This window comes from Camelina sativa, chromosome 6 (genome assembly GCF_000633955.1).
Source record: "Camelina sativa cultivar DH55 chromosome 6, Cs, whole genome shotgun sequence".
Lineage (NCBI taxonomy): Eukaryota > Viridiplantae > Streptophyta > Magnoliopsida > Brassicales > Brassicaceae > Camelina > Camelina sativa.
This window is the reverse complement of record NC_025690.1, coordinates 6,504,482-6,530,355: the sequence shown is the minus strand read 5'-3', so window position 1 is coordinate 6,530,355 and position 25,874 is coordinate 6,504,482. Positions and strand designations below refer to the sequence as shown.

At 35.4% G+C, this 25,874-nt stretch overlaps 4 protein-coding genes across 4 annotated transcripts; 2 read left to right on the top strand and 2 right to left on the bottom strand.

Annotated features, from left to right (window-relative positions):
• Nucleotides 2,059-3,481, top strand: LOC104698760. Its single transcript, XM_010414157.1, has 2 exons — nt 2,059-2,931; nt 3,020-3,481. The coding sequence occupies exons 1-2, from the start codon at nt 2,059-2,061 to the stop codon at nt 3,479-3,481; spliced, it is 1,335 nt and encodes a 444-aa protein (XP_010412459.1).
• LOC104698759 lies at nt 6,459-9,599 on the bottom strand. Its single transcript, XM_010414156.2, has 6 exons — nt 9,018-9,599; nt 8,627-8,920; nt 8,263-8,544; nt 7,443-8,011; nt 7,256-7,361; nt 6,459-7,166 (listed from the first exon to the last, which is right to left on the bottom strand). The coding sequence occupies exons 1-6, from the start codon at nt 9,477-9,479 to the stop codon at nt 6,459-6,461; spliced, it is 2,421 nt and encodes an 806-aa protein (XP_010412458.2). The 5' UTR covers nt 9,480-9,599.
• LOC104790544 (NAC domain-containing protein 59-like) lies at nt 11,370-12,883 on the bottom strand. Its single transcript, XM_010516319.2, has 3 exons — nt 12,574-12,883; nt 12,211-12,488; nt 11,370-12,103 (listed from the first exon to the last, which is right to left on the bottom strand). The coding sequence occupies exons 1-3, from the start codon at nt 12,785-12,787 to the stop codon at nt 11,594-11,596; spliced, it is 1,002 nt and encodes a 333-aa protein (XP_010514621.1). The 5' UTR covers nt 12,788-12,883; the 3' UTR covers nt 11,370-11,593.
• LOC109133475 lies at nt 16,111-16,667 on the top strand. Its single transcript, XM_019246685.1, has one exon. The coding sequence runs from the start codon at nt 16,247-16,249 to the stop codon at nt 16,505-16,507; it is 261 nt and encodes an 86-aa protein (XP_019102230.1). The 5' UTR covers nt 16,111-16,246; the 3' UTR covers nt 16,508-16,667.

Here is a 25,874-nt window from a genome sequence, read left to right as displayed (position 1 = left end):
GAAGATACTAACCTTGGTACAAAGGTTTGATTATTTTGTTTACAAATCGAGACCAACACTACTGATTGTCAAGTGTTGGGTTAAAGGATGCAAGTGGAGGGTAAGAGCTGCAACAATAAATCACTTTCCAAAGTTTGAGGTCCGTGTGTTTATTTCAGCACATACATGTTCTGTAACAGAGCGCTCTACACGTGCCCGACAAGCAGATCATCATATTCTAGGAGAGTTGTACAAAGATTTTGTTGGTGGAGTTGGTCCCAAGGTNGAGTGATGCATTGAAGATGACCACAGTTTTGTCACGTGGTGTAGAGAAAATTCTCCAGGTTTATTCTTTTATCCTTTCTTAGCAAATGTTGATGTTGGTTATTTATGTTTCAAATATAATGTGGCATCGTATTTTATATTTTATAGGGTCGTGTGGATTATGCTAAGTTACTTACTGTCCAAGATATCGACGAACACCAAGTACAAGTAACAAGTGGAACATCTCTGCATGTTGTCAATTTGAGAGATAAAAAGTGTACGTGTCGCAGGTTTGACTTTGAGAAGCTCCCTTGTGCACACGAAATTGCGGCCGGTGAATACAGAAACATCTCTCGCATATCAATGAGTCATCCTTATTATCGAAAAAATTATGTGTACACTTCCTACGCGAATGCCATCATGCCAAGGGAGTTTGATAAATCTGTTCCAGGACATGTTATAACGAAGGTATGTTCAGCACCGATCCCTAAACAACAACCAGATAGGCCAAAAAATTCAAGAATTAAATTCGCATTGGAGATTGCAATGGAAAAGAAGAAACCAAGAAAACTATACACATGCGGTAATTGCAACCAAGTAAGACACAACCGTAAGACATGTACTCTATAAATTCCTAGTTATTTCATCCANTAGTTTGAGGTCCGTGTGTTTATTTCAGCACATACATGTTCAGTAACAGAGTGTTCTATGCGTGCCCGACAAGCAGATCATCATATTCTAGGAGAGTTGTACANTGTAAGACATGTATTGATATAGAACTCTTTTTCTTTTAAATATTGTCATTACAATGTAGTTCGTTCATATTATGATTACAAGTGTACGACAAGTAATCCTAAAAACATTAGATAATTATTCTGAAAATTTAATCATTATGCACGTTTAAATTTAAAATTATATAATCATTATGTATACTCGTGGTATATGATAAACTTGCATAATGTAGTAAGTTCATATTATATTCACGTGTGTCCACTAATCCTAAAAGCAATAGTATATGATAAACTTGCATAATGTAGTGTGTCCACTAATGTAGTGAGTTTATATTATATTCACAGTTCATATTATATTCATGTTACTAACAAAGACATGCAAAGACATATTTGGTAAAAAAGACAAGAACGTAGTTTATTACATGCGAAGACAAGAACGTAGTTTATCACATGCAAAGACAAGAACGTTAATAACAAAAAAGAAACAATGACACACAATAGTCTACAAGGACTCATCAACGAGGGAAGGGATTTTAATATCTTTAGCTCTAGGATATGAATCAAACATATTAGGTGGTATGGCTAGTTCTCCGACTTCATCATATAACTCCGCTGCAAGCTTAATCCGAAGAGACAACATGTTCTCATCGCAAAGTCCATCAAATGCTTTCCCAAGAGCTAAACATTCAATATATTTTAGAGCGTACATACCACAATCACCCGGATTTTCATTTCGAGGGACATTCTTCTTCACCCTTCTCAATTCCAACATACGTTTACTCTTCTTACGGATCGTCTCAGGAATCATGTCACTTAACATCGCTGGGATCATTCGCCTTAAAAACAAACATTCAAGAGCCATTTGATCATCACTCACCATGTTTGGGATGCTATCATAGATGTGAATCTTATTACCCGGCAAGTCAATATCCAAAGCCACCCAATGGTTTTCATTGACAAAGAGACAAGCGTATAAGTTATCCACATCAATCCACCACTTCNCAAATTATTCCTTCCAGTTCTATTTACCATTATACTGTTTATTTATTTTCACAACAATTTAAAATAATATTGTTTTTGATAGATGGATTATTGGAAGGCATATCGAACGCTAAGGCATGCTCGCGAGTTGGTCAGGGGTAGTCCAGAGAGTGGTTATGAGCAGCTGCCTACATATTTGTATATGATAAAAAGGGCAAATCCTGGAACATTTACACAGCTTGAAGTTGATGACGCTCAAAGATTTAAGTACTGTTTTCTAGCATTTGGTGCAAACATACAGGGATTTCCATTCTTGAGGAAAGTGGTTGTTGTGGATGGTACTTTTTTACAAGGAAAATACTTAGGGACACTTCTGACAGCAACAGCTCAAGATGCTAATTTTCAGATTTTTCCAATTGCTTTCGCCGTGGTTGATATAGAGAATGATGAATCATGGGAATGGTTTTTCAAGCAACTCAGCTGTGTGATACCAGATGATGAAAGCCTTTCCATTATTTCTGATAGGCATCAATCCATTGGGAAAGCTATTAAAAAGGTCTATCCGAAGTCTAGTAGGGGAATATGTACATACCATATGTACAAAAATATTTTGGTCCGGTTTAAAGGTCGAGCAGAATTTGCTTTGGTTAAAAAGGCGGTGAATGCTTGTAGACTTATCGACTTTCAAACCACATTTGATCAGATAGAAGCCATGAATCCAACACTACATGAGTACCTCGTAAGGGCTGATGTGCGTATGTGGACTCGTGTACATTTCCCAGGTGATAGGTACAACTTTCTTACAAGCAACATTGCAGAATCAATGAATAATGTCATGTCACATGCTAGGAGTTATCCTATTGTACAACTATTGGAAGAAATAAGGTCCATGATGACTAGGTGGTTTTCAGATAGGAGGAGTGATGCATTGAAGATGACCACAGTTTTGTCACGTGGTGTAGAGAAAATTCTCCAGGTTTATTCTTTTATCCTTTCTTAGCAAATGTTGATGTTGGTTATTTATGTTTCAAATATAATGTGGCATCGTATTTTATATTTTATAGGGTCGTGTGGATTATGCTAAGTTACTTACTGTCCAAGATATCGACGAACACCAAGTACAAGTAACAAGTGGAACATCTCTGCATGTTGTCAATTTGAGAGATAAAAAGTGTACGTGTCGCAGGTTTGACTTTGAGAAGCTCCCTTGTGCACACGAAATTGCGGCCGGTGAATACAGAAACATCTCTCGCATATCAATGAGTCATCCTTATTATCGAAAAAATTATGTGTACACTTCCTACGCGAATGCCATCATGCCAAGGGAGTTTGATAAATCTGTTCCAGGACATGTTATAACGAAGGTATGTTCAGCACCGATCCCTAAACAACAACCAGATAGGCCAAAAAATTCAAGAATTAAATTCGCATTGGAGATTGCAATGGAAAAGAAGAAACCAAGAAAACTATACACATGCGGTAATTGCAACCAAGTAAGACACAACCGTAAGACATGTACTCTATAAATTCCTAGTTATTTCATCCAAGTTATTTTATATTCTCTTGTTCTTTTTAAATTGTAAGACATGTATTGATATAGAACTCTTTTTCTTTTAAATATTGTCATTACAATGTAGTTCGTTCATATTATGATTACAAGTGTACGACAAGTAATCCTAAAAACATTAGATAATTATTCTGAAAATTTAATCATTATGCACGTTTAAATTTAAAATTATATAATCATTATGTATACTCGTGGTATATGATAAACTTGCATAATGTAGTAAGTTCATATTATATTCACGTGTGTCCACTAATCCTAAAAGCAATAGTATATGATAAACTTGCATAATGTAGTGTGTCCACTAATGTAGTGAGTTTATATTATATTCACAGTTCATATTATATTCATGTTACTAACAAAGACATGCAAAGACATATTTGGTAAAAAAGACAAGAACGTAGTTTATTACATGCGAAGACAAGAACGTAGTTTATCACATGCAAAGACAAGAACGTTAATAACAAAAAAGAAACAATGACACACAATAGTCTACAAGGACTCATCAACGAGGGAAGGGATTTTAATATCTTTAGCTCTAGGATATGAATCAAACATATTAGGTGGTATGGCTAGTTCTCCGACTTCATCATATAACTCCGCTGCAAGCTTAATCCGAAGAGACAACATGTTCTCATCGCAAAGTCCATCAAATGCTTTCCCAAGAGCTAAACATTCAATATATTTTAGAGCGTACATACCACAATCACCCGGATTTTCATTTCGAGGGACATTCTTCTTCACCCTTCTCAATTCCAACATACGTTTACTCTTCTTACGGATCGTCTCAGGAATCATGTCACTTAACATCGCTGGGATCATTCGCCTTAAAAACAAACATTCAAGAGCCATTTGATCATCACTCACCATGTTTGGGATGCTATCATAGATGTGAATCTTATTACCCGGCAAGTCAATATCCAAAGCCACCCAATGGTTTTCATTGACAAAGAGACAAGCGTATAAGTTATCCACATCAATCCACCACTTCTTGTGCGTAGCTGACTCCTCAGGAAATTCACCATAAACGTGTTTCACATAGGAATCCCTAAACACGAAATTCTTAGGCCCCATATCAAACTGTTTGTAGTCATTCCGCAATGTTGTGATCAGATCTTGATCTAAGAAGGCAATGCGTTGTTTGGGACAAGTCTCACGCATATATCTTCTCCGGAACATAGCCATTGCACAACCCATGTGCTACATTCAAAAAAAAATAATAACTAAAATAAGGAACATAACAATAGTCATTAAATCAGTTGTACAAAAATAAGAAAAAATTTACTTACATGGTCTGTCAACCATCCATAGTCATTGCTTGGCCAATGTTTCCTTGGAGTCATAATTTTCCCATAGAATCTCACAGCTGCGTTGCTGGTGCTAAGTGGTTCCTCCCTGTGAATGAAAAAATGAGTTAGTACATATATAGATAATGATAGTAACTTTTATAAACAATTCAGAGTTGTTGAAGTATACTTATCAAGGCTGAGAAAATCCATAAGTCTCTGATGTTTCTCATCATCTGCAGGCTTAAGATGATCACATAACACAGTATCACCCTCTGTAATGATCCGCTTGACTATTGAGTTACCAAGGTAAGGATACTTCTGCGATTCAGCCAATNTACATGCGAAGACAAGAACGTAGTTTATCACATGCAAAGACAAGAACGTTAATAACAAAAAAGAAACAATGACACACAATAGTCTACAAGGACTCATCAACGAGGGAAGGGATTTTAATATCTTTAGCTCTAGGATATGAATCAAACATATTAGGTGGTATGGCTAGTTCTCCGACTTCATCATATAACTCCGCTGCAAGCTTAATCCGAAGAGACAACATGTTCTCATCGCAAAGTCCATCAAATGCTTTCCCAAGAGCTAAACATTCAATATATTTTAGAGCGTACATACCACAATCACCCGGATTTTCATTTCGAGGGACATTCTTCTTCACCCTTCTCAATTCCAACATACGTTTACTCTTCTNGAACACCAAGTACAAGTAACAAGTGGAACATCTCTGCATGTTGTCAATTTGAGAGATAAAAAGTGTACGTGTCGCAGGTTTGACTTTGAGAAGCTCCCTTGTGCACACGAAATTGCGGCCGGTGAATACAGAAACATCTCTCGCATATCAATGAGTCATCCTTATTATCGAAAAAATTATGTGTACACTTCCTACGCGAATGCCATCATGCCAAGGGAGTTTGATAAATCTGTTCCAGGACATGTTATAACGAAGGTATGTTCAGCACCGATCCCTAAACAACAACCAGATAGGCCAAAAAATTCAAGAATTAAATTCGCATTGGAGATTGCAATGGAAAAGAAGAAACCAAGAAAACTATACACATGCGGTAATTGCAACCAAGTAAGACACAACCGTAAGACATGTACTCTATAAATTCCTAGTTATTTCATCCAAGTTATTTTATATTCTCTTGTTCTTTTTAAATTGTAAGACATGTATTGATATAGAACTCTTTTTCTTTTAAATATTGTCATTACAATGTAGTTCGTTCATATTATGATTACAAGTGTACCACAAGTAATCCTAAAAACATTAGATAATTATTCTGAAAATTTAATCATTATGCACGTTTAAATTTAAAATTATATAATCATTATGTATACTCGTGGTATATGATAAACTTGCATAATGTAGTAAGTTCATATTATATTCACGTGTGTCCACTAATCCTAAAAGCAATAGTATATGATAAACTTGCATAATGTAGTGTGTCCACTAATGTAGTGAGTTTATATTATATTCACAGTTCATATTATATTCATGTTACTAACAAAGACATGCAAAGACATATTTGGTAAAAAAGACAAGAACGTAGTTTATTACATGCGAAGACAAGAACGTAGTTTATCACATGCAAAGACAAGAACGTTAATAACAAAAAAGAAACAATGACACACAATAGTCTACAAGGACTCATCAACGAGGGAAGGGATTTTAATATCTTTAGCTCTAGGATATGAATCAAACATATTAGGTGGTATGGCTAGTTCTCCGACTTCATCATATAACTCCGCTGCAAGCTTAATCCGAAGAGACAACATGTTCTCATCGCAAAGTCCATCAAATGCTTTCCCAAGAGCTAAACATTCAATATATTTTAGAGCGTACATACCACAATCACCCGGATTTTCATTTCGAGGGACATTCTTCTTCACCCTTCTCAATTCCAACATACGTTTACTCTTCTTACGGATCGTCTCAGGAATCATGTCACTTAACATCGCTGGGATCATTCGCCTTAAAAACAAACATTCAAGAGCCATTTGATCATCACTCACCATGTTTGGGATGCTATCATAGATGTGAATCTTATTACCCGGCAAGTCAATATCCAAAGCCACCCAATGGTTTTCATTGACAAAGAGACAAGCGTATAAGTTATCCACATCAATCCACCACTTCTTGTGCGTAGCTGACTCCTCAGGAAATTCACCATAAACGTGTTTCACATAGGAATCCCTAAACACGAAATTCTTAGGCCCCATATCAAACTGTTTGTAGTCATTCCGCAATGTTGTGATCAGATCTTGATCTAAGAAGGCAATGCGTTGTTTGGGACAAGTCTCACGCATATATCTTCTCCGGAACATAGCCATTGCACAACCCATGTGCTACATTCAAAAAAAAATAATAACTAAAATAAGGAACATAACAATAGTCATTAAATCAGTTGTACAAAAATAAGAAAAAATTTACTTACATGGTCTGTCAACCATCCATAGTCATTGCTTGGCCAATGTTTCCTTGGAGTCATAATTTTCCCATAGAATCTCACAGCTGCGTTGCTGGTGCTAAGTGGTTCCTCCCTGTGAATGAAAAAATGAGTTAGTACATATATAGATAATGATAGTAACTTTTATAAACAATTCAGAGTTGTTGAAGTATACTTATCAAGGCTGAGGAAATCCATAAGTCTCTGATGTTTCTCATCATCTGCAGGCTTAAGATGATCACATAACACAGTATCACCCTCTGTAATGATCCGCTTGACTGTTGAGTTACCAAGGTAAGGATACTTCTGCGATTCAGCCAATTGTGGGATGCGTCTTGGCTGCTTTGAAGGTCCAGGTTCATCAAACTTTGTTAAAGCATCTCCAAGGCTTTTTAGTGTCACCTCAAGTTTTTTACTAGCCAACTGATCCTCCTGGTTCGACCAAGTCTCTTCAGAACTGGAAGCTATTTTCAATTTAGCCTTCTGAACTTGGGTAGTAATATCTTCAACATCGTCATAGCTAAAACCATGTATCTTCTTTTTCTTGGAAGTGTTCTTCTTCTCAACCTTAACAGATTCCTTCTTCTCAACCTTAACAGATTCCTTCATCTCAAAGAGTGGAAGATTCTCTGATATCTCATCTTCTTCCTTCTTCTTATTATTTTTGACAGTGTACACCTTCCTCACCACCCTTTGAACTGGAAATTCATCATGTGATGTCTGCTTCATCTCAACCATCCATGACTGCAACCAAACAGAAACATGATAAGTGAAAAAAAAATCAGAACGTGATAAGTATATGATAGACATGATAAGTTTTAAAACGTGAAAAAATCAGAACGTGAATAACTCTTTTTTATTCTAAAATCAGAAACATGATAAGTTTAAAAAAAATCAGAACGTGATAAGTGAAAAAAAAATCAGAACATGATAAGTTTTAAAAGCATCAGAAAGTGAAAAAAAAACTGAACATGATAAGAGAAAATGTAACTTACTGGTGCTTTACTTGTTCCCTCATCATCTTCAATGGTGTGCGAAGTGGCATCATTTGGTACATCAGCGTCTTTTGGCTCTTTTCTTTCTTTCTCCACTGCTTTAATTCTCTCACTCATCTTCTCTTCTAACACATTCATTTTTTTCTCAACAAATGTTTCAAATTTGCTCTCCAAAGCATCTATTCGACTGTTGATGGTTTTGCCCATGTCAGAAATAGTCTCATTCATTTTCTCAATCGCCTTCCAAATATCAAAAGAAATTGACTTCTCATCCTTGGCATCCTGCAATAACATCTTCGTTAATATCATAATAGAGAAGACAAAAAATGGTAATCATGTTAACTGAAGAATAACGAAACCATACCTCCATGTTTGTTAAATTTTCTCCTTCTTCATATTTGGGATCACTATCTGTCAATCTCTTTTTCTTAGGATTGTACCCTCTGTCGTCATTCTCCTTAGCAGCTTCAACTCTTCTTTTCTTCTTTTTTGAACTTATACCAACTGTTTTGACACAACTCCAAGCATCTAGAGAGAAACGGTTATGAATGAGATCTTTAAGTAGCTCGTCTAGGTGTGGATCCGTATGCTCATCTGCGTCCAACCATAGAGGATACATGTTTTCCTCTGAAACATGAACCATATGCCTAACACGAACCTGTGAAAAATATAAATTTAAATTCATACAAATTATAATAACATGTGAAAAGTATGTTTTTTTTCAAATATAGTAACAAACTAGCACCACTACTAACCTGTCGGTGCAAATCCTTCTCTTTTTTGATGAAGTTTGTGAAGTTGATACGTTTTCGAGATGATCGCCAATCAAGAAGTGGAACACCAGTCGTCTCTGTCCTTCTAAACCCATAACTTTCTCCTATACCAGCAACACTCTCATATAGCCAAATCAACATAGCATGAACACACCCATGTATGGTGTATGAATCTCTATCATAGTCTACAATCTTAACAGAATTCACTAGACTACTAAAAGCCACCCGACCCCATGGATGTTTTTCAAAAGCAACTGGATCTAAAACTCTCTTAGCGGTCGCCAATGGGATTCTAGATGTATGATGAATTCCATGTACGCATACTGACAATAGACATAACCTACCAACCATCATCCTCTTATCAACATGCCATGTTTTGCTAAAATCCATCACCTTTAGCAACTCACTCCACATAGGACCATCAAGGGTTGTTGGTATTTTCATTTCTTTCCAGAAATCATGGTGATCAACATCAAAGTTGTCTAAAGGGTCAAATGCATCACAATTTAAGCTTGTTATCTCCGCAAACTCATTTAAAGAAAATCTAATTGGCCTATCACCGATCAAAGACCAAACCTCATGAATGTTGTTGATTCTTAGCTGATGTGTTAGTAGAAAATGAACTTTCTGCGCCGCCCATGTGTATTCCAATTCAGCAAACTTTATAAACACTCCAAGAGATGATTGCTTCAGTTTCTCCCACACATCCACCCCTAATCCTTCTCTCAAAATTCCAATTTTCGACACAAAACAGTTGTGGTTCATGCTCCTATGTTGGAGAGGCGATTTCCCTTCTTCATACAGTAGAGGAGGATATTTGATGCTATTGCTTGAAGATGTCATTCCTAAATAATATATCAAATCTCTCATTAATACAAGTCAAAGAGAATCCGATAAACAATTATATCAAAAAACAACAAATCAACACAGAAAAATATATAAAATCAAGACCAAATTCTTCAATAACTAAAGACCCAAAATATATAAAAAGTGAAGCTCATGACCATCAATTGAGACTTGTGGACAACAGTTGGAATTGAAACTAGTGACACAATATAATCATTTCTCTATTACTTAAAAATGTTAGATATCCAATGATCTCAAAAGAGAACTACTTACGTAACAATTCATGGCCATTTGGTTACTATATATTCTAGAATTCTGACACACACTACCAACACTCAGATGTAGTATAACTAAAACCAAACAAGAGTCACCAAGAAAAGAAGAAAAAAGGTTTGTTCAGACTATTAGCTTCAGTATAGACATCAAGAACCAATGTAAAAAACAAACATTCAACTCTCGAAAGCAATAATCTTAATCTGCAAATTATAAACATTTCCATAGTTGATCGAATCCTGTAAATTTACTAACAGAAAAACAAAAATCCCATCCGTGAAGAAGGATAAAAGATATACCTGCTTTTAGTTTCCACAATTATCTGCAAATGGTTGATTTAATCTTCTGTTAACTCCAATGCCACTTGTATATCAAATCCTCCTTAGGACTCTAAAATCATACAAACATCATACAATTCAATGGAAATCAAAGAACTTGCATAATGTAGACAGGGATAATTGGAGAAAAAAATCATATCATAAAGCCTAACCGGAATTATGAAGCTATTGAGGATCAAGACCCAAAACAAGAAGCCTAATCCTTCCACCGAATCTGTCACAAGAGCAAGACCCAAAACAAAAATAAGGTTAATCTACAATTGCAATTAACAATTCTGTTCATTCTTATAATAATCCAATTAAAAACTCACCGCCGGAGAAAATCACCAACCACCGAAGACACTAAATTCTTATTTCGCCGCCGGAATTCTTTAACCCAACTACGCTGGCGTCTGTAACTGGATGGAGCAGTGAACACCGGTGATTACAAATCACCAACCACCGAAGCCGCTAAGTTCTTATCTCGCCGTCGGAATTCTTTAACTCAACTATGCCGGCGTCTGTATTTGGATGGAGCAGTGAACACCGTGATTACAGCTCTTAATCGCCGGTGGAAGATGACGGCAGATCGGGGTTTTTTTGGGGACTGTAAAACCTCTTCTTCGTTCTTCGCCGACGGACGACACAAAGTTTTCTAGTGTTTAAAAAAAAAAATGTCGGGTTTAGGGTGTTTTGATTTAATCGATTTTTTTTTGTTTTATTACTTAATTTTTATTTCCTTTTACAGTTTTAATTGGGCTTTTGGTAATTTAAACACTAAATTGTGTCATTCTAATTTTTCCCAAAAGGAGAGTGTCAATCTAGCAATATTTTTGCAAAATTGTGTCAATGTGGTCTATTTTCACAAATTAAAAAGACACAACCAATGGAGTTCATATGGTAAGAGAGTAGAGATTATTTTAACTACAATGTTCTTTTTTACAAAATGTTACAAGAATCTTTCAATATCACATTTGTATATCTTAAGAATCCTTTAGATACTAGAATCTAAAGCAAACACATACCACATATACAGATATACTGTTAAACCCTATATACCCCTCCACCCTAATGTTTTTTTTTTTTCCATACTCCAATTTTCGATGTTCCAATTTCCAAATTTCAGAAATTCCAAACGTTATCAAAATTCACCGGACCAGTTGAACAAGGACTGTGACCATGCCAAGAACTCGCAGTTAATTCGCTCTCCAATGAACCGGAATTCTCAAGATTCTTCTCAAATTGAGTTTCTTCACTGTCAAGCAACATCTTCAGCATGGAAGAATCGTCTTGCAGAGAAAGATGATCGTAGTCTAACGTAGAAACAATGTTTGGCATCAAGTTAGTCGATGAAGAACCAAACCTGGTAGCTTTAGAGTTGTCTTTAAGCTCGTCCACAAGACTCTTGTCGTCATCGGAGAAACAGGTCACGTGAGAAAACAAACAACCAACGGCGGTTCCAGCCAAAGAGTCTCGTCCTCTGCTCTTTAGATATGGAGAAGAATCCATCAACTGAGGTAAACCTCCCGGTTCAAATTTGTTAACCCCTGAACCGAACATCCTTAAACCGGATATATGCACCTTCGTACCATCTGCCCGTTTCTGAAACACACGACTAATAACAAATTCGTTCTGTATTCACATCCAACACAAAACAAAACCTCATGAATTAAAGTGTATATATATATATCAATCTTTCACAAAAAACAGAGAACTCTTACATATATGATATATATTACCTTAGCGGTTTTAGGGAGATTATCGATGGCATGTTCGCCTTCTAATCGATACTCATGCATGACCCAATTGGTTTTAACTCCTTTAGGAGCTCTTTCTTTATAGAAAACCAAAGTTTTCTTCATACCCACAAGAGATTTCCCTTTGAAAATCTCTTTATCTTTGCCAGTAGCTTTCCAATAACCAGCTTTAGTAGCCCGGTTCGTCCTTAAACCGGTCGGGTATTTTCGGTCATTTACGCAGAAGAAATACCACTCTTTCTCCCCAATCTTGGCCTTCCCTAGAAAGAAAACAGAGTGGTTCTAAGTTAAAGGAACAGAGAGATTTTTAGAAACCAAGAAAATAAATGACCTAATATAACTTACAAGGCAAGTCCCATGGCTCGACCTTGTTGAGATCAACTTCACCAATGGCTAAAGCAGAGAAGAAAGTGTCTAGAACCTTTGGTCTTAGATAGTGAGTTATGAGTTCTTCATCTGTTGGGTGGAATCTGAAACCAGGTGGCAAATCAATCTTCTCTGAATCTTCTACTTCTTCTCCTTTTACTATCTCCCCAATTCTTGATACCTTGTAGTCCATTTGAGCTGTAATCTTTTGTTTAATGGTTATACAGAAATAGATATTTTTGAAGAGAGGATAAAGTAATTTGAGCAGCCCAAGCTGGCAAGCTCTTATACTAGTTTATATTATTAACTCACAAATAATTTGGTCACTGTTTTGGTATCAAATGATTCTTTTTCTAAAACTATTTAAATCGCTATTATCCAAATGAAAAATATACACATACAGAGAAATAAAGTTATTATTTAATAATTTCTCACTTATAATTTGTTATGTATATACAAATATGATGTAGACTCGAACCAACCATAACATAAACATCGTTCCAAAGATATATTATAAAAATTGAATTTGGTGTAATGCTATATTTAGCTACTATTACGAAGATGCGTAGTTCAATAGGCAACTTTAGATGTTAATTTTGAAGATATTTTTTTCTTTTATTACAAAAACTTTCTGTTTCAAAAACTTTAATATGTAGCTCAAAGCTTTCATTTTGACCAGAAACATTTCACCTGTGGTTCCCCATCCATTCTGTTGATGCGATAAGAACAATCTTATCACATCACTGATGACGTTTTTGTCCATTCTTTAAACTAATTATTAATATCTATAAAAAAGAATAAAAATAACAATATTTATTTATATGATTATTGTATCGGTTGAAAAAAACATGTTTAGTTCTATATTGGGCAAGAGCTAGAGCTTGAGCTTGAGCTTGGAGCAATAATGACTGAGCCTTATATCTTAAGAAAATACTACAAGTAGAAGATTACGTCTAGAGTTTGAACTCTATATCATATGTACGTTGTGGGTTTTTTTTTATTGATTTATTAAATAATAATTATCATTCAAAATTGCATTAAGATACCTTGTGTTTTAGATATGTGTTGTATTCATCGAATTACTTTTTAAAGAAAACAACTAAGAAATTTTCAAATGAAAATAATAAGTAAACAAAATTTTCTATGAATGTGTTTCGACTTTCGACTACAAGTTTCAACCGTAGTGGCAAGTAGCAATCTTCTTCTGATCTGATGGCTGGTATTTACTGTAGAGGGTCAACGTCATGATCTATATATATATAGATGAAAAGCCCGAGACCAAACATCAGACGTGGTTAGTGGTTCTCAACAATGGTCCTCAAATGGTAAGCACTAATCTTTGTTCTTAATTACTAATATAATCAAGTACTTAAAAAGTGGGGGTTGACCCGTTTCCTGGCACGAAACATGAATAAACGATTTGAAGTAAGTTACGTGTCGATGTGCTAAAGGGTATTAGACGATCTCTTTCATTGTTTTTGTTAGGCGACCTAATTTTTTGTGGATATTCACAAAAAATAACGTTTGTATATCAAGTGTGATTTTTTTTTGAGATTCTAGAAGGACATAAATCTTGCAACTAAAATTGTACTAGAGGGCCAATATGTGAGAAGATCAGCAAACTTCAATGTATGTGTGTGGACTTGGGATTTGAACGGCTTACCTCAAGATCAGCATAGGGTGCGATTTTAAGTTTGGCTTGTAATGAATGTTGTAGTTTGGTGCTAGTATGTCTTTTCTAATACAGAATTTGTAATTTTTAATGACATTTTACACTTAGATAAAAAATATTTTATTCAATAAAAAGAAAAACAAAATTTTTCCGCCAAAAAATTTCCGACATATTTTCCCGCCAAAAAAAATTTTTGTTTCGACAAAAAAAATTTCCGCCAAACAAAATTTACAAGGTGTTTAAAAGTTTTTATAAGGTAGAAACCTCATAAAAATCTTATAAACACCTTGTAAACGCTTTTACAAGATTTTGAAAAGAGTTTTAAAAGGTTTTTTAAACACCTTTTAAACGCTTTTACAAGGTTTTTATAAGGTTTTTAAAAGGTTTTCAAAATGTTTTTAAAAAAGATTTTAAAAGTTTTTAAACACCTTGTAAACGTTTTTACAAAGTTTTTAAAAGCGTTTACAAGGTTTTTAAAAGGTTTTTAAACACCTTGTAAAAACGTTTACAAGGTTTTTATAAAGTTTTTAAAAGGTTTTTAAACACTTTGTAAACAAATTTACAAGGTTTTTAAAAGCGTTTACAAGGTTTTTAAAAGGTATAAANAATTTTTGTTTCGACAAAAAAAATTTCCGCCAAACAAAATTTACAAGGTGTTTAAAAGTTTTTATAAGGTAGAAACCTCATAAAAATCTTATAAACACCTTGTAAACGCTTTTACAAGATTTTGAAAAGAGTTTTAAAAGGTTTTTTAAACACCTTTTAAACGCTTTTACAAGGTTTTTATAAGGTTTTTAAAAGGTTTTCAAAATGTTTTTAAAAAAGATTTTAAAAGTTTTTAAACACCTTGTAAACGTTTTTACAAAGTTTTTAAAAGCGTTTACAAGGTTTTTAAAAGGTTTTTAAACACCTTGTAAAAACGTTTACAAGGTTTTTATAAAGTTTTTAAAAGGTTTTTAAACACTTTGTAAACAAATTTACAAGGTTTTTAAAAGCGTTTACAAGGTTTTTAAAAGGTATAAATTTCAAAAATTTGGCGGAAACAAATAATTTTTGACGGAAAATTTTTTCGATTTTGGCGAGAAAATATAATTTTTGACGGGAATTTTTATTTTATTTTGGCGGGAAAATTTTTCATTTTTGGCAGTAAAATTTTTTATTTTTTGAGGGAAAGTTTTTTTATTTTAGTGACTGTACATTCTTGTTGTCATTCAAAAATGGATAATTTGGTTATTTTGTACATAAAGAGGAGTAGTTTTAAAAATGGTAAATATGAAGGAGTATTTTAAAAAAGGATATGGAAAAAGAGGTATTTCTAAAAATGTCCCTTTTTAAAATTACTCCAAAAATAAAAATTAATACTTCTAAAAAAAAAATTATTTTTTAAAAATCTTCTATTGTCAAACAAATTGAATAAATAATATTTATATCCAACTGAACCATATTAATTATTTCGTTTTTGTTTGATTATTTATAATGATAAAAAAAATAATCGTTCACATATTTTTTTTAAGTAATTTATTTCAGAAAAACATGATAACGTTTTTGACATCACATTTAATTGGTATATTTCTTACTCCTTTGTAATATGTAAATTATTGACAGGTCAAAAAAATTTAGACAGAATAAATACAACTCACATTTTACATAACGACAATCATTTAAATTTTATATTAATTTTGGAGTAACATTATTATAATATTGTAAACATGAAACATTAGCCTAACTTCAACTCTGACCACTTGTTTGTTTATAACAAAATAGTAATTAAAATATAATAGTTTTGGATCTATACCGACCACTTACTCTTCTATAAGAGAGTTGACTTTTCTGTCTATCAAAAGGCCTCAAAGCAATCCCCAAAAGACCACATTTTGTCTCCATCATTAACTTATAATAACAACAAATCACAACAAACAACCAAACCCACATCATAGAATCATAAATCAGAATCTCTCCATTCATCAAAGAATCCTAAAAATGGTTAGAGAAAGAAGAAAGACGGAGAAAGTAGAAGAGAAGCAAGAACAAGATGTTGTAGATCAAGAAGAGAAGGTGAAGCCAAGGCAAAGAAGCGTGAGCAGAAGAAACATGCAATCTTTGGTGATCGGGCTCGTTGGAGCTGCGTTGACTCTTGGTGCTTATTCTCAGACGTATGTTGATCCTGGCAAATCTCTTGGTGCTGGCCTCTTCGTCCTCTTCTTTGGTTTGCTTGTCAGCGAAGGTTTCATCTCTCTTTGAAAACAATGTTTTTATATCAGAAAATCAATTTTTTTTTGGTTTATGTATGTTGCAAAAATCCATATATATGTGCATTTCGTTTCATTTTTATTTTCTTTCAATTGTTGGGATCTTGTACTTTTTAATTAATGTGACGAACCCCATAATGCTTTTTACGATCTTTTTTTTTTTGTCTTGTAATTAAGAATATATATGTTTTGATTTTTGAGAACAGATTTGAGAAGAAAATGCACCAAACATAATTTTAATCCTATATGATATGTATGCCTTAATGTCTGTCTACACACAAGCAATATGAACGGAATGATACTTTTCGACATGTTGGGCTAAAGAGTTGACTTTGACTTGTAGTTGGTATAACTTAGCGACAAGTGACAACACAACAAAAGATTGTGAAGAAAAATGTCCGGGCCGTAGATCATTTTGGGTTAATTAGACTCATTATTGGGCCGCCTTGTTATAATTCTATTGTATTTATATGAACACATATCTATATTATTATTTTTGAAATACATTTTAGTTTATACCTTTTTCGTTTTGCTTATTTAATATCTTTTATTTACAACGTTAACTCCTAAAACAATTCCATAAATAACATTGCAGAAAAATTCAAATACTAAATTTTCTTAAATTGACCAACATTTGTTACATTTATTGTCAAAAAATCTTAACAACATCTATACATTATGATTTTTCCAAAACCAACTCTACCCATTAAAGTTTTAACCCATTAAATCCCGAAAACTATTTTTATGAATGCTACAATCTCTCAAATTTAAATGTATACAACAGATTTGTCAAAAAAAAAATTATAATCTCCATAATTATATTAACATTAATGAATTTCCTAGACCGAAAATCCAATTTTAGAATGATTAGAAAACCAATATTCACAAATATTTAACTTTAGCAAGAGGACAAACATTTCATTCAGTATATATTTTATTTAGAAAATGAATATCTATATATACATAATGGTTTGAATTAACATTAGTATAAATATAAAATATTATTAATTCGGTCTTGAAACACGGGTTAAATCCTCATTTAATTATTTGGCCAATACTACTAATATTAGAATATAAAAAATATTAAATCAGGTAATTTAACTAAAATTTTGTAAAACAATTAAATCATTGATAATATTGTGACTTAATGAGACAATAGCTTATAAATTAGATAATTATGTATTTAATTCCCTTATTATTGTTCTAATAATTAATAATCCAAACAAAATTAATTAAACAAAACAAACTAAATATAATTAAAAAAAAATTAAATATTAGTTTTTAAAAAATTGTTCCGCGTGTACCACGGGTTAATATCTAGTAATTTTTTAATTTTCATCACACTTGTCTTTTTAAACATGCATATCTCGTCATGTTTAAATATGCCATCATCATATTATTCTCATAGCATAAGGACTTTGGAAACATCATCTTCATAAGCTGTGTTTGAACTATAAAATCATTGTTGACTTTCAAATTGTGGAAAAGTATTAGTATATATTTATTGGTTGAAGAACATAGATAAAGTAACGAGAGGAGCTTGAAGATTAAAATAAACTAAAAAAAAAGAGAAAATACGTATAATTTGTGTGTATTTTTTTGTTTAGTAACAACACTTAACTTGCATCTTTTACCTTTTAGCTTCACAAAGTGGTGTTGTTTGACTATATACAGCTATCATTGTGGTTTTCTCTTGGTCAGTAGTAGTACATAAACAACATAAATAGCTAAATATTCACGTTTTTAATATGATTCGAAGATTGCTTTAGGTTCTTGCGTACGATCATAGTTAGTATATATACATATTTTTTATTAGAATTAAATCTAGCTTAAGCTTTGGTGATATTTGAACAATTTTATTTTGGCACCGACATAATTAGCTGAAAAAGCGTCATGTCAAAGTCAATATTTCCCAACCACCATGCTTCATACATGTGAGAATGGGGTACTAGTGTTCTACCAAATTTGAGTATAGATTAAGACTTCGCATATTGGTAAAACGTGCAAAAACATTTGCATGTCGCATTTTACATGATATTGTTTACTAACAGTCAATAAAAGCGCCAATATATTTTCAAGATCTTCTTCGTCAAATATGTTTATGATCCACATTGTTACAATATGTTTATGATCCATATTTTCAGTAATTATTGTATTACACTTTTCTAATTGAAAGAGTTAAAAGAGTTTTCGTAACGTTACCAGAAACTTATTTTTTTTGTAATTAAATAATATTTTAAACTCAGATCAAAGAGATTCAACTTCTTCCAAACATGTAAATCAATACTCAACCAAACGAGATGTTCGAAACCAAAACTTCTTAATTAAATAGGTCCATTGATTGACCATTTGATATCTTTAACACTATACATACCAATTTTTTTTATTTTATCTTTAAAATGGTCTCACCATATTAGAGAACTAGTTATGATCAGTTTCGCCTATGGGAGGTCCAAACTCCCAACGCAGAATAATTTAAAAAATAAAACCTTAGGCAAATATACCCAAAGTGTAATATTCAGCCACTTTATGTTTAATGTGTTTCTTCGGTATGTACATGTTTGATATTAAAACGTATTTGCGCTTGCGCCAATTGAATATTTTGGTTAGATGGAAATCACTATTAATTGGCTTGTAATTTCTATTTACGTTATCAAGTACGTACGTTATACTATTTAATTTTCTTTACGTAAGAGATGTTAGTACCAGTTAATATCTAACTAGCTCAACATATTGGAGTAGTCCTACGCTTCTGTTAACCAAATCGAACCGAGTCAGGTTTTTGGGTTATAAGTTTTTTTTTTTAAATGGTTACCAAAATTAAACCATAAATAAATTTGGTTTGGTTTGGTTCACTTCTAGGCATTTAATTTCGAAACCAAAGTCGAATAAATTTTAATTAAATTTTTCAAAATACAATGATATTTATTAAATTTGGAAATTTTCTGTTATTTTCAATAATTATATTCAGTGTTATAGAAAACCGATTTAGTTTTGGTATAAATCCTTCTAATTTTAGTATAATCTGGTCTTAAAAAACAATAGTCTGAGATCGATAGGTTTTGCTAGAACCGGATCGAACCAAAAAAATTGGATAACCGACTCATATTAAAAATATGACAATCTTTTCAGCCGAGAGAACCAAAAATTATGAATGTCGGTTCAGTTGGATTGAGTTTGGTATTCTTAGTTCGTATCAAAATCGTATTGCTATATTCGACTATTCATAGTTACGGTTAATTGCTTCACCAATCATATTTAAAATATTTTATTTATCTTTTAGTAAAAGTTTAGAAACTTTTCGGTTTTTGTGCTTCTCAATTCTGATTTATCTTAAACTAGATTTTAATACGCGAACAAAGATTGCAAAATTTTCTTGTGATGGTGTAAAACTATCGTGCCTTTTTGAAAGAAAGATGAAGAATGAATAACTTTTCTAAATTGGGTTTTGAGACCATTTAATAACCCAATTTAGAAAAACAAAATTGGCGTGCCATGTTGATGACTTCAATACGTGGGCTTAAAAACTGTCTATATCACCAAATTTATTACAACTTTTTTATCTTTTTTTTTTCCTCTTAATTTTTTTTTCCAACCAAACTATAAATATTAAAATAGAACTCCAAGATTGGTTGCCCGAACAGGAGAAAACGAGTTTACAAAGGTAGATTCTGAAGGTAGAGATCGTGAAGATCGAGCTAGGCAATCGGCTCTGACATTAGCGTCTCATAGAATCCTGGTGAGGGTGAAGGAGGTATATGAACTTCAAAGCAGTGAGAAATCCTCCAGCAGATTAGAAAAAGCCGGCCAGTCTTCCGGCGTCTGCACCATCGCCGTTAGCTCTACGCTATCCGTCTCAAAAGCATGACAATCGACTCCAGCCACCAGTAAAGACTCCATAGCCCAGATCAGCGTTTGTAATTCTGCATGTAGAGATGATATACTACCACGGTGACTCCGTGCTCCCAACAGGATCGTTGTAAGCTCTCCATTGCAGCACCACCAGCCCAGACCCTGGTAGGGATCTGTACCTTTCCAAGAACCATCAAATTGGCATCGGGGAGAGGAACCCCTGACCTCCGAAAAAGACGGAGGATCCAGATAATTCACTGAGTAAGACTTGGCCTTCTCCCACAATAATTTATCTGTAGCCGCTTGATTCAAAATCTCAAGAGATTCTACCTCAATACCCTGGAAAACCTTTTTATTCATATCTTTCCAAACTGACCAAATAATCCAAGGTAGTTGAATGCCGATATCCGAGACCCCGGATTGCGAAGACGCCCGCCAAAAAACAAAGTCTAAATTCGCATAAATCGATGTGTATGGAAAACCCCCTTGGTCCATCCGTATAGGCGACAACTCCCAAATACATCGAGACCTAGGGCACTCAAAGAGCGCATGGTTTATAGTTTCCACTGCAGAATCGCATCTCTTACACACGGTGTCACAACGAACACCCCGATGTGCAAGACGCTCCAACACAGGTAGAGTACCCGAACCAATCTGCCAAAAAAAGTGTTGGATCTTGGACGGTACATCAAGTTTCCACGATTGGGCCCGCAAAGCCGTACACGTCGGCCCATACTCTACATCCATAATTAATTCCCGAGCTAACCGGTAACCTGATTTGACCGAATATTTCCCAGATTTAGTATAATGCCATATTAATCTATCCGGTTGATGAGTTCTACTAACCGGCATACTCTGGATTAGTTGTATATCCCCCGGATCAAAAAACTCCTCCAAAGTAGGTAGATGCCAATTCTTAGTCTCCGGGTTAATTAAATGATTAACCATTAAACTCGGAAGCCACAACCTCCCTCGACCATTCGCCGGTCTAGGGCGAATATCCGGTATCCATGGATCACGCCAAACCGAAATGGAATTGCCAGAGCCTACCGCCCATCGCGCCCCCTGCTCCACCAATCCCTTGATGGAATAAATACTTCTCCAAGCAAAGGACGGATTATATGGTTTTTTTGCCATAAGAGGATGTTTGTTCCTGAAATATCGACTTTTCATCACCTTAGCCATTAAAGACGTTGGGTATTGAATTAGACGCCAAAACTGTTTGGCCAACATAGCCTCATTAAATTGTTCCAGAGCTCGGAAGCCAAGTCCCCCTTCAGCTTTATCTTTACATAGTTTGTCCCACGCAACCCAATGCATACCACGAGCTTTGTCATTGGACTTCCACCAGAAAGTGGAAATTGCACTTGTTAATTTAGATGTTAGTTCCTGAGGTAGCTTATAACACGACATAACATGGGTAGGTAATGCCAAAGCCACTGATTTAATCATAATTTCCTTGCCACCCTTCGACAAACACTTTGCAGACCAGCCATTAACACGATCATCTAGCCGATCCTTAACGTAGCTAAACACCTTAGTTTTCGATCCTTGAAGATTCTCAGGAATACCCAAGTAAGAACCCATGCCACCCTCCTTAGAAATCCCAATAACTAACTTTAACTGGGATCGAATATCCGGAGTAACCTTTTTGCCAAACATAATAGATGATTTAGCCAGATTGACCTCTTGACCTGAAGCTCTGCCATAGGTACCGATTATATCCATAACCGTCCTACATTCCTGGGCAGTTGCTTTGCAAAAGAACAGGCTATCATCCGCAAACAGCAAATGCGAGACAGTAGGACTACCACGGGCGATGGTAATACCCGTCAATTTTTTCTCCCTTTCAGCCTTCTTAATATTAGCTATCAAGACCTCTGTGCAAAGAATAAATAAATATGGAGATAGAGGGTCCCTTTGTCGTAACCCCCTCTAAGGTCTAATAAAACCTCTGGGCTGACCATTCAGAAGAACTTGGTACGACACTGACGATACACACCACATAATCCACGAAATCCATCTCCTATCGAATCCTAACTTGACCAAAACCGCCTCCAGAAAATCCCACTCTACCCGATCATATGCCTTACTCATATCCGTTTTAAATGCCAAAAATCCCGAATTACACCTACTATTAGAATTTAATCCGTGAAACATCTCTTGAGCCACCAGGATGTTATCAGTAATTAACCGTCCAGAAACAAAAGCTGATTGAGTTTCTGAAACCAAACGAGGCAATAGACGTTTCAGACGGAAACACAACACTTTTGAAATAATCTTATAGCTCACATTACATAAGCTTATAGGTCTAAACTCCGCCATCCGCTGAGGCCGATCCACTTTCAGAATAAGACAAATATTGGTCTCATTTAGAAGCGGATCAAAACTGCCAGTGCGAAAAAACTCTTTAATTAGAGCCACTAAATCCCCTTTGAGAGAAGACCAAAATCTTTGGAAAAACAAAGCTGTCATCCCATCAGGACCTGGAGTTTTCTCCGGATGCATAGCAAACAGAGCTTGTCTGACTTCCCTTTCCGAGATATCCCTGATAAGATCTCTGTTCATACCTGCCGTAACAATCGGATCAATTGCTTGTAGCATCTCAGAAATACCTCCACCGTCGGATTTCTTGAACAGATCCTCAAAATATGTTGTAGCTATATGTTCCATACCCGACGCTGATTCATCCCAAACGTTATTGGCACCAAATAAACCAATTATCCTATTCCGAACCCGCCTTTGTTTAGTGGATGCGTGAAAATATGAAGTGTTTTTATCCCCAACCCTTAGCCAAAATTTTCTGCTCTTTTGTTGCCAATAAATCTCCTCATCCCGGTATGCCTCTTTCAATTTCCTCTCAATTCCCCGAATATCTTCCAGCGAAACCGAGTCATCCATCTTCGCATCATGCAGAGCAGTCTTCAAAGAAGAAATAATTGATGGGCCAGTACTGACATTATTTTTCCTCCACCAGGAAATCGAATTCCTACAATTCCTTAATTTATCAACAAAACCCGGAATCCTAAAATTCCGGGGCCGATTCCAACCAGACTCGACCGCTCCAGCCAAGCCCTCCTTACCCAGCCACCGCTTATCAAACCGAAATTGTCTCTGTCTCCTCCAGACCGCCGTCAAACAAGTTGCTAAAATTGGACTATGATCAGAACCAATCATCTCCAAATACTCTACTTTCGAATTGGGATAGAGGGCGTGCCAGTCTTCATTACCTAAAGCCCGGTCAAGTCGGCAACGAATCACTTGATTATTACACCGATTCCCACGCCAGGATAATTGATCCCCATAACATGGAAATTCAAGCATCCCAATATCCTTAATCATTGAGATAAAAGGTTTGAAGGAATTAGCTGACCGCAGGGCACCACCCTGCTTCTCATGGTTACCAATTAATTCATTAAAGTCTCCAATAATAAACCAAGGATCAATACGAAAAGATCCAATGTCCGTTAATTTATCCCACACTTTTCCGCGATGTTGGGGAACCGGGTCACCATAAACAAAAGAAAAATATACCAATTGATGATCAAGAACAGCTTTTGTATCAATTATACGGTCATTATGAAATAGAACAGAAAGATTTATTTCATCCTTATAAAATAAAACCAAACCACCACTAGCCCCTCGGGGTTCAACAGTAAACATTTTATTATAGCCAAATTTTGATTGAAATTTTTGTAAATAAGAAAAACATTTCTTTGTCTCTGATAAAAACAAAATATCTGGTCGATGCTTCCTCCACAAATCACCCAAATAATTCTCTGTCAGATCAACCCCAATGCCCTGACAGTTCCAACTTAGGACCTTCACGGTTTAGCCGGCGGTTTCGGGAGAGCCCCCATCCCTATCTTTGCTGGTCTTATACCAATGCCAGCCGGTTTTCCATCCACATCCTTGTTCCCTTGTTTTCCCATCCCATTCTGTTTGTTACCTTCACCTGCAGGTTTAGATAAAGCTTTAGCTAGCAAACGTTTACCAGGGGAAGCTAAAATCAAACCAGGCTTCCTAACTAGTTTCTTAGGCAGAGAAGTAGGCCTCCTCGACCCCTCAATTCTCGTACGACTGATATTAACTTCTTGCAAAGCAGCCTGTACTACATTCACATCCAAATCAAACATTAAGGATGGTGAGGAAGTACCTTTCGGGTCCTCCACATTGGGGATAACATCACCCGAACCCAAGTCTCCCAAACCCGCATTCACCTGGTCGAGCGCAATCTCACCCTCTTCTGGAAGGTTACCATGTGAGGTAACACCCTCCTCGAGAAGATCATCAGTCGCTTCATCAAACTCAGAATCAACCAAAACCGCAGTAGTCCCATGAGGAGGAGAACTCTCCCTAGCTATTCCTTGTTGAGCAATTCCTTGATCAACCACGTCAGGATCAACACCAAGAACCCCTTGTGACTGCTTCTCTATGAAACCGCTTTTTGCCTTGTACAACGGTTTCGGCCAAGCTTTCCCTTTCCCCTTGCGGTTAAGGGGGAAGGAATTAGCCTGTCCCATGTATCCTCCATGACCCCTCTGAGTCTTCCGCTTATCTCCTGACCCGCTTGCAACTGCACTGTACGTCCGTTTCTGTTCCCTCCCTGAGCCATGGTGACGAACCTGATGAAACAAACCGGAACTACCCGCCCCAGCAGAAAACTCATAAGCTTGGAAGTGCAAAGCTCTCTTTACTACCTTTCTAGGCTTCTCCCAGCCCCCATCATTGTGGAAAACCCCTTGATTCCCCATCCCTTGTTGTCGTTGAACACCTCTCTTATCAACGATGCTCAAACACGTGACTTCCACCAGCTTTAATCAACTCTGGACAACTCTTCTCATCATGGGTAAGACGAGAGCAATTTTCACAATAGTCGGATAGTTTCTCATACTCAAGAGTCACCACCACTTCATCTCCAGATTCGAACGCACCAACAGCTTAAAAACAATAGGATTGAAGCCATTTACCGTAACACAAACGCTCCCAGATTCTTCATCAATATCTCGGATTATACCAATCTTCTTGCCAATGGCTTGACCATAGATAACGACGTAATTGGGCCGATTGAAGAAGAAAAACTGAACCGTCGACGTTCTTTGCCGCCATAAACTTTTTGTATTAGGATATAATATCCCACATTGGAAGTTGAGTGGATCTTAAGTGGTATATATAAGATATGAGCATCTCCACTCATTGCCAATTGATTTTGAGTTGGAAGCCCATAATCTAATATGATATCAAAGCCTGGTCCGCACATGCTCAACCCAATCCACAATCGTCCCGGCTCAATAGTTGGCCCAACGATTCATGCCCGAACATACCGAGATTGATGCTTAGAAGAACCATTATCTCGAGGAGGGGTATTAGGAATACAATATCCCACATTGGAAGTTGAGTAGAATCGTAAGTGGTATATGTAAGATATGTGCCTCTCCACTCATTGCCAATTGGTTTTGAGTTGAAAGCACACAATCTAATACTAGTAATACTTACTTTTGATAGAT